General features: G+C 45.0%; 1 protein-coding gene across 2 annotated transcripts in view; it reads right to left on the bottom strand.

The window, feature by feature from the left end:
- Ntrk2 (neurotrophic receptor tyrosine kinase 2) overlaps nucleotides 1-13,593 on the bottom strand; it is a 330,204-nt gene that overhangs the window by 143,200 nt on the left and 173,411 nt on the right. The window contains exons 12-13 of one of the 2 annotated variants that reach the window (XM_013349167.2): nucleotides 5,917-6,105; nucleotides 1,963-2,052 (exon numbers count right to left, since the gene is read on the bottom strand). In XM_013349167.2, the coding sequence (XP_013204621.1) occupies nucleotides 2,024-2,052; nucleotides 5,917-6,105 (218 nt within the window). In that variant the 3' untranslated portion in view covers nucleotides 1,963-2,023. Of the gene's footprint in view, nucleotides 1-1,962; nucleotides 2,053-5,916; nucleotides 6,106-13,593 lie in introns of those variants that run through there. The other variant, XM_026783080.1, reaches the window with a different exon arrangement.

Raw genomic sequence — 13,593 nt, 5'->3', positions numbered from 1 at the left:
CTTATGTGTTCAGGGCGTGCATGTGTTTATCTTGGCAGGTTGATGACGTGGGAACAAAATCAGGGTCACCCAACTGAGAATCCATGATCACTATTGTTTTTGCTTCCCAGCTTTCAAGTATAGGATTGGAATGTTTTCTCCAGGAGGCCTAAGTATCCTACAATGGGTAACTTTTCACTTTTTTTTTAATAACCATGTCACCCATTGGTGAAATGCCAAGAACAGGATTTTGCTTAGCTACGAATGTGCTTAAAAGTCGTTGGCTAAAAAATTCTTCATCAAGTAAGTTTGTGATATGGCTTACACGTTAGATGTGAGTATGCAGCATGTATTCATTTCCTGTCTACTAGGGGATGCAAGTTGCTTTTTTCTGAAGCATTGTTTGAAGCTTCTTACCATCTCCTTTGGAGCCGAGAGTGGATATAATATCGAATTGTTGTACTTAGCAGTGGGGGTCCATGGCACCGAAAGGGACAGGAGAATTGTATTGGTACCTACAGAATGCAGCAGTGTGCCATGATGGACCCGGCAGGATGAGTTGTCAACCCAGCGTGCCATAAACAAAGCAACTTCTGAGCATCCTAAAATAACTCTCCTTTCTATAGCAGCCTCGTGCTGGGCAGAACAGACTCGATTTCTGGTTAAAGTGCAGGACATAGCCTTCCAGGGTGCACTACCAGTTCCCAAAACAGCTTTTATCTGGCCAATTAAATGCTTAGAAGAAAATGTATTTTTAAAAGAAAAAAGAAATAGGCAAAGGATAGGGGTAAACTCTCAATCAGTATCTACCCGTTTGTAAATCCCAGCCCTGACCACTGAAATGGACCGCAGTCATGTGACTGCACTGAAGTCTGACATGGCCTCGTGTAGTTCTCGGGGCCATGGCTCTCTGATGCCATGAGCTTCTGGAACCCTGAACAGAATCCAGAGCCTTTGCTCCCGTGAACTCAAAGCCGCTTTTCCAAATGTGCTGAAAACCTCTGCAGTTTTGTGAAAACTCTCGCTTGCCTTTGTTGGCAGTAGAAAGACAAAGTGGACATGGCAGTGGAGAGGAACAGGACCCAGACTCTCTGTGACATTTTCAACTACTGTTCAGACAACCACTCTCTCCAGAACGCCCGGTTTCCTGCACCATTGCGGGTTAGTGGGCCTGTGCTTGACTATGCGATTGTCCCATAAACAAATGATCCACGGGGAAACACACAACGATACCTGGAGAAATGTGGGACACACACACTGAAGGGAGGCAAGAAATGACCATTGTGTTGTAAATAAAGCAAACCTTCAAAATAATTCAAAATCACCCTATGCATCTGCTAGCCCTAGGAGTGCATAGAGGGTGTGTTCTTCAATGCAAAGTATGTATTAGGGACAATCTTAATTAAGTTTAGGCACAAGGCATATGATTCTAGCTAAATTACAAGGCTGTTATGGGGGCAAAACCATGATTTTAGGAACAATTGTAAGTCAATGGATAAAACACATCCCCCCATCAACTCAAGACACTGATTTGGGAGTTTTTCTGGTTAATATGCTTTGTTTCTGTTTCTCAACTCAAAAGGTGAGCTTCCATTGCACCCTGTCAAAATCTTTCTCAACAGGCAAGGAGAAGATATCAGCACAGTGGCTCTTGGGTAGAGCTTGTAAATCCTACAGGTCAACCACCCCATGCTGTAAGACGCTGTGGTTTTCAGACACATCTACACAGACTAGTTGAATAAAGACCAACTCCAGACTTGATGTTGCTGAGCTCCTCAGCTCCATCTTGCCATCCTGCTCGATCGAGGAGATGGTCTATAGTTTACTGACACGGCACTTTGAGGGGTTAGGCATTAGAACACTCTGCTTTGTCCTGGGAAGGCAACTTCTTGCTTGGCTAGTTATGGAAGCTAAGGAGTGACTTCAAGATGCTGTCTGGCCAGAATTTGCAGAAAACCATAGAACTCTTCTCCTCCATCAGGCTTGGGTTTAGCCTCCTTTGGTTCCTGCAGTGATGCAGGAGCCTCCAAATACCAAATTATTATCAGGCGGTCTTGGGGGAACCTCTGGGCCCTGCAATAAAGTAGACAGACTTTCTATTGGAAAGTGCTCAGGAGCAATTCAGCCCTGTTCACACCGCTCTAAAATCTCACAAACCAGCTCTGGACTTGGTGAGCGAACATTACCACACAGCTCCTGGTAGAGCATAAATATGTCAAAGGGCCTGATTGCTCATTGCTCCTCACGGAAGCAATCGCATGCATTGTTTAAAGAACCCTAATCTAATCATGGTGTTGTTGTGTAAAGCAAAGCCGTGTGAGTACTGAAGCCATCTCACTATGGCAAACCACTTCTAAGGGTGTCTACTGAGGAGTTCACAGCAGGGGATCCTGAAGATCCAGCTCAGAGGGACCCTAGCAGTCCAGGAGCCTGATCTGAACCGGGCTGATGTTTTCTTACCTGCCCTGCTTAGCATTTGAAATCTTGAGCCTCTCAAATAAAAGAACAAATGCCTCCTTTCTCTGGGAAATTTGGTCATGCCAGGCCCATGCCCCAGTATGGTCTTTATTATTTCATATCATTTCCTCAAGATAGCCTGTTCCTCCAACTGACTTGCCTGATTCCTGAAACCTGGATGCAAAACCTTTCTGCAACACAGCCAGTCTCAGTGCTAATCACACTGGGCTGAATCATGCGATGATCCAGTTCGGCCTGCGTGATGAGTCTCACCGCAGTCAGAGATCAAGCCATCGCCGCCACCAGTCCTCTGGTTCCCACCCTCATAGAAGTCCTACGTCTAATCAGCAGACACTTAATGTACTGAGGTGTGCACTCTAGAATGTACTCTTTCAACTCTGTGAAAGGAAAGGGATGCCACTCTTGGCGACAAAAGATGTGTAGTCTGAAGTCAACATCTTTGAATATAAAATACAGCTTCTAGGACACCCAGTAGACATGATAGTGCATGGTCCAAGCCTGTAACAGACTCAACATGATGGCAGTGACACACTGTCCCTTGACTTTTGTTTTACTGGCGTGAGGGAAATGCTAAGCCGTCTTTCAAACCTTTGAATTGGCTTTTGCCATTATCTATGCATCTTTTGGGAAGAGCCCTCCCCCACTTGAGATGTTATTAGAAGTTAGTTTGTTTAGGACATTGAAAAAAAAAACACTTATCTGAAACTAATCTTTCAGAATTTCACAGAATTAAAGCAAGATACCCTTCTGTACGTCCAGTCTCTGTGCTTAATCATTGAAATAGTTTAACTGGGATGATTGTAATAACAAGTCAAAGAAAAGATTTCATAAGGCTTATTTTTTTTAAAAAAAAATTGCTTAAATAAATCTGGTTAAGTTGCTTAGCACTTGGTTAAAAGTATATCCAATAAAATCAACATGTACAAGTTTGGTACCAATGAAAAGGACTGAGAAGACTGTTACAAATTCATTGGTAGCTAATACTTCAGCAATATATTGTCACATCTGGTCAACATCTGTTTGATGTCAAAAACCCACTGCGTGTCCTGTCCTAGGTTGTGGTTAGCAGTTGAAGTTGCTGTTTTCCCAAGACTAAAGTCGCACCTAAACTGGACTACAGACAGACAGACAAACAGACACACACACACACACAGAGCACAGGGCAACACAGACACTGAAGGTTAAAGAACATACTGAAGTAAAGTGTGATGTTGACATGGGGGTGAGGGTAAGGGCAGGAAGAAAAGGGTAAAATCTTCTTCATTCCCATTTTTTTTTTATCAAGTATCCATGGAAGATGGGTGATTTTTTTTTTTAAAAAAAAGTTATTAAAAATCATCAAAGATAATGTCTGGGGAAAGTTAACTTTAGATTATGCAGGTAAGACTTGTCTGAGGCTACTGCGCCGGGCCTGGAAGGGTATGTGGGTGGAGGGCTCAGTGAGACATTGTAAGGAAGTACTAGCCAAAGAGACTTGGTGGTCTATGGCCCAGGCAGGAGGCTGGAAGCAGAGGGGAAGCTGGGGGTTCCATAACTCTCTTACAGACCCTTCCAAGTGTGGGGGACACAACATGACTGAGCCACAAATCAAAAGGCCTTCAGAAATAACCAAACTGTTTCCTAAAATCTCTGTGGTGTCTAGGTTGAGGATGTGGCTTCTGCAAACGTTTTCTTAGGACTCTGGGGTCACAAACCCTGCAGCCACCCACCCACTTCCTCCGCACAGTCACCATACCTTTAAATGAAGGGATTTTTCTCTTTTTTATTTTCTGAGGTCTGATCACTTGGTACTGGATAAGCACTCGGTGTGCTCTTCCCTGGGGTAGACTATCTCTCACTCTCAGTGCTCCATAGCTGTCTGTAGCTCTTTGTGTAGGCTTGAGGCCCTGTGGCTCTCTCCATTCACAGTAATGTGTCTATTATTGCTTTTGTTCATTCATTCTTATTGCACACATTGGACCAATGGTCTCTGCCTGATGGTTCAGCCTTACTTCTCCATCAGAAAGGAAAGCAAACTTTGTGTTAATTGAAGTCAGCCTCAGCTATCCAGCCTGGAGATGATAGAAATACACCACACACCCTAGTCCTGATAATAAGATATTCCTAGGGAGGACAATGGGAGAGACCCCAGATTCTCTTTCCACAGTATCTGTTTTGTCTTCCTGTTTGACTGTCATATATATAGATATCCCAAGGATCCTAGGCAATGTGGACCTCCACAAGGAGTACCTAACTCTAAACAGTATCTCCTCTTAACTTGGTCATACCATAGTTATTAGAATCAATAGCACCATGATTTTGAATAACAGTCAATGTTCAAGGACTTTCCTAACCCTTAAGCCTCCTTTTGTCCTGCCATGTAACGAATACAGCTAACATCTTCAGTGAGGCACAGTCTCACACAAACTTATAACAATGTTAACTCTGATGCTTGGTCCCAGCTCCAATCTTAAGCATACCTTGAAATAAATGCAAATGAATAGAAAGAAATGATCGTTTCTCCCTTATATAAGAAATATCTCATTGCTAAGCTTTGTGCAATGGGTTTTCAGCAAAATATCACTCTCCAAACCTAACTTTATAACTGTCCTCCTTAGCTTCTGAGACGGTGCGGCAAAGCAGCACTTAGTAGTAGGCAGGATACAGGGATGTAGTAGACAGAGGACAGCCATCTCATCAGGACCAGGGAGCTCTGGAATCAGGGACACCTGAGATCCTAGCCCCTACGGCCTCTTCTTCATCCATGAGAGAATGCCTGTGTGCACTCATTAGGCTTGGAGGTTTCTGCTTCTCTTAAGGGCTTGCTCCATACTTTGTATCTGGTCAGTGGTTCGGAAGTTAGGAAAAGGGGCCTAAGCTTGCCCACAGAAGCTGACTGAGGGGCTAGCATAATTACTAAAGGTGAAAGGTCCTCCTCCTTCTCATACTCATAACATTTGATGTAACAGTTGTGACATCACAAGGCCTCATGCTAGGAATCAGGACGAGAAAAGAGCACAGAACGACCCCCAAATCAATACCACCTGTATGAAACATGGAGCCTTTCTGACTGCCTAGAATGCATGCTTTAATTGCTTTCAATAAGCCAGATTTAAGTTACACCAATTGCCTGCCAACTATAAATTATGTATCTGCATTCTGGTGACACTTCTGCTTTTTGTCTACATCCTTCTCCAGATAAGTGTGCTTGATTATAGCTTCATGTTGACAAATGATTGCGGGAAATAGATTCCAAGAGAAGTCCATATCTGTCCACGGTTCCCAGCCCAGCAGGAGCCAAACCCTGAGAATCCCCTAAGTAAGCAATGCAAGAACCTAGCCGTGGGCCAAAAAGTGCAAGAATCCTCCAATAGTCCACGGCCCCCATCCCCAGCCCGCCTCATCAGAGGCCCTGATAAACAGAATCGTCAGAGCAGCTATGCAGCAAATGGGTCAATAAGTACAAACAGATGTACTCACATGTGTCTGGCTTGAGCTGGCTGTTGGTGATGCCAAAGTACTGAGGGTTTTCGATGACAGGAATCTTGGTCATTCCAATAATGACAGCATCAGGACCGCCCTCTGAAGAAGATGGAGTATTACTCCCGTTGGAGATGTGGTGGAGCGGGCTGGCTGAGTCATCGTCGTTGCTGATGACAGAAGCTGGACCTGGAGTTAGGAGAAGCAGAGGCATTCTGTAGTTTAACGGCTTCAGTTGGACTTGGATTCACATACATTCCAAATGTGTAACTTCAGTGGGTCTCAGTACGTTTAGGGCGTTGCCATCATCACGATAACCTGACGTTAAGACATTTCCCTCGCCCCAGTTAGTATTTCTCTCCCATTTTCCCCACTCCCAGTCCCAGACATCCACAAATTTACTTTTCCACTCTGAGCTAACAGACCTTGGCATTCCACCCAAGTGCAGCCAATGTAACTCATGACTTGCACTTGGCATCCTGTCTTTAGGCTAACTCTCACTGCCATGCGCACTGACGCTTCCTTCTCCTTGCTGAGTGAGCCAAAAGGGTACAGACATGGCACGCATTGTTTATCTGTCCCTCCGCCTTTTGAGGATTTGGGACTCTTTGACTAATAAGAACAATGCAGTTGTGAACACACATGCCCACGTTTTTGTGGGGACACATGCCTCCTTTGCTCTTGTGTGACATTGGCAAATCCTAGGGGAGGCCCGGGCTTAACATTTGGAGCAACTAAACCGATTTGCAAAGTGATTTACAAAGTGGCTGCACAATGTCGTGTCTGTCACCACCAGCGTGTGAGGATTCTGATTGCGTTTCCATTTTCTGCACCTGCACTGCTGCCCCCAGGACCTGGGGTTCTGTGCACACCTTAAGAGGACCCCAGCCCTGAACTCCTGGCACAAATCCAGGACAGCTGTTTCTCTGGGGACTTAGAGCCATGTTGAGAATTTGGAGATCTGAGTTTCTTATCTTCACTCTCTCCCTCACTTCTCTGAGCGTCTACATCTGCTTACAGCTGCGGGCTGTGTTGGGGAACACCCAGTTGTTATTTTCTGGCACTGGAGTGAGATTAGGGATATGAAAACGCGTTATAAACCTAAGTGTGCTTCATGTACATAGATGTATAGAACTTATGACACCTTTATACTAGAGCAATAGCTTAATTATTTTCCATACAAGAATTAATTCTAACCCCAGACCTCACAACGCATGCCACTGTGCTCACTCCGCTACATTTTGTCCAATCAACAGATCTGCTTGACTACTCAAGACCAGCCGAAGTCAGCAGCCAAAGCAGGTTCAGATAGATGAAAATGTACGGGAAGACTCCAGAACATTGAACAGCACATGGATAGGCATTCATGTGTAGCAGTCCAAGTCATTCACACATGGATCACACATGCCTGTGACATGCATGGAATGAGCTCACGGTCCATAGAGAGTGTGAAAGGGAAAGCCAGGCGGAGGGAAAGGGTGGAATCAAGGCAAAGGCTTGCTACGGAGGGATGTCAGGGTTGCACTTCCGCCCAAGGGACTGTGTTGTCAACCCCACCCCCGCCTTTCCCCCCAGCATGCTTCAGGACCTCTGTGTATTCTCCATTTACTCCCCATCCTTAATTACTTCCATGTAAAGCAATTACAAAAACGAAGGTTGTTTTGTCAGAGTCTGATACAGCTTGAATCCCTATTCAATATAGCGATAATCCACCCACCAGACTCTAAGATCCATTTTCCCCCTATGGGGATTATTGTAGTTTGTAGTGATAACAGTTGGACATTCCCCAGCTAGTTGTGTCTTAAATGAAGTATGCAGGGGGAACCTACTGCTATTACCGGTAATTCTTAAAGCAGTCTCTCAATGGGAGAGCATTTAAGTTGTGTTTAATAATATACTCTGGCTTGATTCTGCAAACATGCCCTTGCACAGCCAACTCAGAAGCCACGCAATGCTCAAAGCCAAGGCAAGCTTGCTGGTTGTGCTCAACTTGTGCCTTGAGCGTCTGTGTTCGCAAACAGTGGAAACCCTGCCAAGAATAGCTGTAAGGACAAGTTCTTACTAATATCCCCAGCCATCTCCATTGTGCGACCTGCTTTCCGACAAGCCTAGATCACTTCGGCTTCTGGCCGGTGATGGAGATGGAGAGGTGCCACACTTGGCTTTCTGTGCATTGTCGTAAAGCTTTCTGCCGTTCCTTCTGTGAGGCTACCAGCTACCAAAGCTTGCTACCCTCAGAACCCTCAAGGGAGGTGCAGTCAAGGCAGCATATTTCTCAAAAGATTCCAGGCTCCACTTTGACCCCCATGGGTAGAGAAGCTGTCATCTTCTAATATTCCATGTGTTGTCATGAAACTTCTCCTGGGACCTCAACCGCAGTTAGAAACACGTTGGCTTCAATTGGGTTTGTCTCTGGCTGTCCTCTGGCCCCAGTTAGCCTATGAGGATCACAACAGTGATTGCTCCAGGAATCCAGCTCTAACTCTCTTGCCAACTACACCCTGGAACCCCTGTACACAGTAACCTCCTGTTTGGGTCTCCTCCTCCGTGTCCACCAAAGCACACTCCCTGTTCCCTAACCCTCTAGCTAAGAATCAGTCCCTCACATAACTCAGTGTGAAGGGATAAGGGCTGAGAATGTGGTGACCGTGCATACGGAAGGGCCTGCATTCCCTTCTGGCACGAGTAAAAAACCAGACAATTTTTCAAAAGCCTTTTCACTTTGAAGAGAGTCACCATTGACAAATGGAGTATCAGAAACCTCCACAATCCATCAGAGGGATATTAATTCAACCGCTGTTCCCTTCATTAGTGCTGTTCCAAAGCCTGGAAGATTGATATGGCTGGCAAGGTTGTGGGAATTAAGACCATTTTTCTATGAACATTTTAATATAAAGGCACACAGTGCACAGCCAAGTTGGGAGGGGAGAAAGCTCCCGATGGGGACAATGAATGTCTATATAATTTGACAGCAGCCTGTCTGCGCATTTTATGATTTGTGTCTTTGTGTGTCTGTGCACGCAGTTTAGCAGACACTGTGAAAAAGGAGACAGAAGTCAGAGGCACGTCGCAGGGTATTATAAGAAACTCATATGAGAACTTGAAAAGTGTATTATAATAGTAATACGAAGTTTAAATTGCTAGGAATGTACACTGCTACTGAATTTCGGGTAGTTAGTTCCCATAACAAGGCTGATAAAGGGAGGTATACACAGAAACATTTTAGCTCACTTTTATTTCAATATAAAATAAAAAGAAATACAGAGAGACATTGCTTTCTCACATCAGAGCTACATGATAACAATCCTATATATCTGATTTTTTTAGATGTTTCTAAGTCTAACTGAACACATTTTCCAATGATTAAAATTCTCATCTGGGAAATGAGCTTCCTTCTTAATACCAACAATGCCTTCAGTGGAGGGAGAGATTGCTACTTATAAGCAACTGCATGTATTGACCATGCTTTCCTTTGTTTTCTAGGGGCTGAAGATTTGGCCTCTGGGACCTGCTACCCAATCTGTAGATAAAATAAATGCCCTGCCCATCAGTGCATCTTCCACACACCTACCAACATAGCCTCCACCTCCAGTCCCCAGCTTCCTGTGGTCTTCACACTCCAGGCCACCATCGCTTGTCCTATCGCCCTAAGGCTGATGCCATAGAACTCAGGGGAGCATGGAAGCCCAGAGCCTGCTGAGTTACTGCAATCAGGCAGACCTAGATCTGCCTCCTCTGCCTCCCTGGTTCCTCCTCATGAAAATAATAAGAAAAGCTCTTGTCCTCATTTCCCTGCTCCCTCCACCTCCTGACTGACCAGGGGTCTCTGTGTAGCCACACACCATGGCATGATACGTTCTTCTTAGAAACTCCGAGTCATAGACTCTCTTTACAGTGGCCCTATCTCCTAGCTGTTGGCCTCCCCACACTTCACAAATACAAAAAAAGGCCTCTTGTGGGCTACAGTTGAGACATTCTGAAGAACAGTCTATGCTGCCACTTAAGAGGGCCCAAAGCACTCTTGAACATCTCTAGGGTAAGCACCTGTTTGTGGTTAAAGGTATCTAGAAAGTGCCGAGGTGGCACAGTGGTTAGCTTTACCATCCTCGCAGGGAAGGAAGACACCACCTCCAGGGCTGTAGGAGAATGGCTCACCTTCCTCGGCACACATATTCCGGAAGCAACCAACTATATGGGCTACCTGGAGTTGAAAACCCTCTGATGTCTCGGAGAATGATGGGCTATTTCTGAACTGTGCCCGTCGGATGCTTCCTAGAGCCCCAGGTTACTGGAGCTCGGCCCCCTGCCTTCTTTCTGTTGGTGTTTTTCCCCCTCCCAAGATTTTTTTCTGAAAAGTCTGTCTCAGCCTGAGCTTGGTCCCCTGGTCATGTGCAGATCACTGAACTGCTAGGAAATGTTTGACTGGACAAGATCCCATGTCAGGGTTAAAAAGATAAAGGAAACAGGCTTCTGTCAGGCAGTGTAGCACACAACTTTAATCCTCTTAAGAGACAGAGGCAAGCAGATCTCTGTGAGTTCAAGACCAGACTGATGTACAAAGTGAGTTCCAGGACAGCCAGGGCTGTTACACAGAGAAACCTTGTCTCAAACAAAACAAACAAACAGACAAAAAAAAAAAAAAAAAAAAAGGAAACAGGCTTCCTTCTATGGCTGGCGAACGCAGGACAGACAGCTGAGAAATGGGTGGCTTCCTTATACATGTCTGTGTCTAACTTTGCTACAAAAAGGACCAGCAACCAAGAGTCTGCTCGTGATGATCAGATCTCAGGAAACCACAGGGATGATACCAAAAAATAAATAGATAAAACCCTGCCTCTTTTTTTTTTGCCTTCCATGTAATAACTTCTATTCTTTGTCTTTGTCCACACAGAAAACGCCAAGCAGAGAGGAGGTCCTGGGAGAGCACACCTGATTTGGGTCCTAATGGTGAGCCCACACCATCTGCATTCACCGCACGAGCTACACGCTCTGCATTTCTATTGTCTGCATTCGGTCTGAATGCAAAGGGAGAGAATACAATCAAGCACAAATCACAGTGTCTGGATGTGGAAGTCTGTTTGTGAGGGAAAAATCGCCAGATGAAGTGCTCATTTGCCAGTTTGGAATTCTATTGCATCGTAGCCAGCAGAGCCAAGTTAGGAGCCAAACTTGCCCAAGCTTGCCTGTTCAGCCAACAACTGTACACTGCACTGGGGCCCTGATGTCGTTCTAGTCTGCATCTCTAACCTTCAGAAGCCATCACTGCCTAGAGCAGAGACAGCAGTTGGCGTGCCCACTGGATTAAAGACAAGGCAGCTTCAAGCATGCAAACCTACTTACTATGGAGTTTGCAAAAGTAATGCCTTTTCTAGAAAAATAAATAAAACAAGTTAGGTCTTCTGCTTCAACAGATTTAAAACTGGGAAGACAGAAAATAAGTTAAAAACCAGTGAATAGAGAAGCTGAGACCAGGGAACAGAGAGAGGACCTGAGACCAGAGAATAGAGCGAGAACCTGAGACCAGGGAACAGAGAAAAAATCCGAGTAGGTTCTGCGGAGCCAAGCTACAGAAACTCAGTAAAGTTAAAGGAGGCCTGACTACTTACCCCCTACCTACACCTTGTCTCAACTTCCCCAATTTCAAACCATGAGATATCTAAAAACCACAACAAAACATAAAATAAACTTCGAAAGAGAAGTGGAAACCGGAGAAAGTCAACTGACCTTGGTCATATATCTCAATAACATGTCCCCCTCAAAAAAGAATTTAAAAAGTAGAAACCACTGGAGACCAAGACTTCCTCTCAGACCTGGGAAGCTGAGTTCCAGATTCCTGTGTAAACACTTGTATTTCAGCCTGAGAACATGGAGGTTCAAACCAGAAAGAGGCCAAGGAAACGGCCCAAGCCTGGGGTTAACAACTCTGAGCTGCTGCTCTTCTTTCTCACCTTCTTCCTTCCCCCCAAGTGGAGAAATCATTTCCTCACCTTGAATCATCTAGCAGGACAGCTGTGCGGGATGAGGACACACAATTCACGTGGCAAATGTGCCACAGCTTTGCAGCAATGTGGGGAAATAATGAGGGAAAACAGACCTTATCTGAAGCCGAGCAAGGTGACAAAGGGCAGCACAGTTCCTGGGCGGTTAGGGATATTGGAATGCTCCATGCCTGTCTGCTGCTAAGTCACTGCGTGATGGGCAGCATGAACCCTATGGCACCAGACTCTACTGGGCACGCAGATGCAAGACCCCTGCTGTTTGGAAGGTCCCCATTGACTAATGGCACATTGAAGCATCTATTCCTTGGACTCAACCATTGCCTTAGGAAAGTATTTTCTTTTTTTTTTTTAATTTATTTATTTATTATATATACACTTTCCAGGATACAGTGCCAGATCCCATTACAGATGGTTGTGAGCCACCATGTGGTTGCTGGGAATTGAACTCAGGACCTCTGGAAGAGCAGCGTGCTCTTAACCTCTGAGCCATCTCTCCAGCCCTGGAAAGTATTTTCTATACCACAGAAAAATCTATGGTTGTGGGCCAGTAAAGGAGCAGAGGCAACCTAAGTCATGTGCTTCTTTGCTCTAGGGCTCTACAGTGATCTCCATGGTCAGTTAAGGCTAAAACTTGGTTCAAGAACTAGTCACATGAAACAATACAGGTGAAACTCTCCCTGTACTCCACTGATGCTTCACAAAATCACTGCCCTGATGGTTGTGGGTTTAAGTTTAGGGCTTCCCTTTCCAGAATCCTGCACACCAGGCTTGCTGCCTAAGCTGATATTTATTTATTTTACTAGTTAGTTATCATTGAGGTGCGGGGAAAATAAGCCCTAGGCAATTCTGTGTGTGCTGAGCTTAGGCCTCAGCCAAAAGCCGACTTTCTCAAACGATTAAAGGTCATCTAAATACTTCCTTCCAGGGCTTAGAAACCAGAAGGAAAGCTGAGTCACGATGCTAAGCCAGATAAAGATCTTTTGCAAGGACACACTGAGCCTCACTCCTGAGAGTGAGTTTGTCCCAACAGTGTACTCAGAAGGTCCACTTCCCTACTGGTCATTTTTAGGGGATTTTGTACATCTGTTTCTTTGACGGTGGTGAGAACCAAACCCAGGGCTTCATGCATGCTAGACTAGTGCTCTACCACTAAACCACCTCCTCATACCTCAGTACTTGTTTGATTTATCTCCAGAAAAAAAAAATAAAATCATAGCTTGCGTATTTTGAGACTGTTTTCTTTCCCATTTCAGCAATTTTCCAGTCACTTTTCTTTTGTACAGAGAACCCAATAAAGGTCAGCACTCACCTCTCACTGACTGTGCATTTTGGGATTATTTCTTCTGTAAACTTACAGAAAACATTGTGGCACTGAGCATTTAACACATCTGAGGCACCCCCCCCCCTTTCGAGCATCACTGTAGTAGAGTAAATCCTGTTCATATATAGAATTGCTATTGAAGACAGCTTTGAGCTATAGCGTCTCACTTTTACCAACAACACATGTGTGGGGAGTCTATTTGAGCTCTAGCCCAATGTGCAAGTGAGGGCAGGCCACTTTCTACTTCCTCTCTGCCATTCACGTAGCTGAGGAGTGAGCCACTTCCTACCTCCTCTCTGCCATTCATGTAGCTGAGGAGTGAGCCACTTCCTACCTCCTCTCTGCCATTCATGTAGC

This window comes from Microtus ochrogaster, chromosome 16, assembly GCF_000317375.1.
Source record: "Microtus ochrogaster isolate Prairie Vole_2 chromosome 16, MicOch1.0, whole genome shotgun sequence".
Taxonomy (NCBI): Eukaryota; Metazoa; Chordata; class Mammalia; order Rodentia; family Cricetidae; genus Microtus; species Microtus ochrogaster.
The sequence above is the reverse complement of the archived record's forward strand: the minus strand, read 5'-3'. Positions and strand labels throughout refer to the sequence as shown.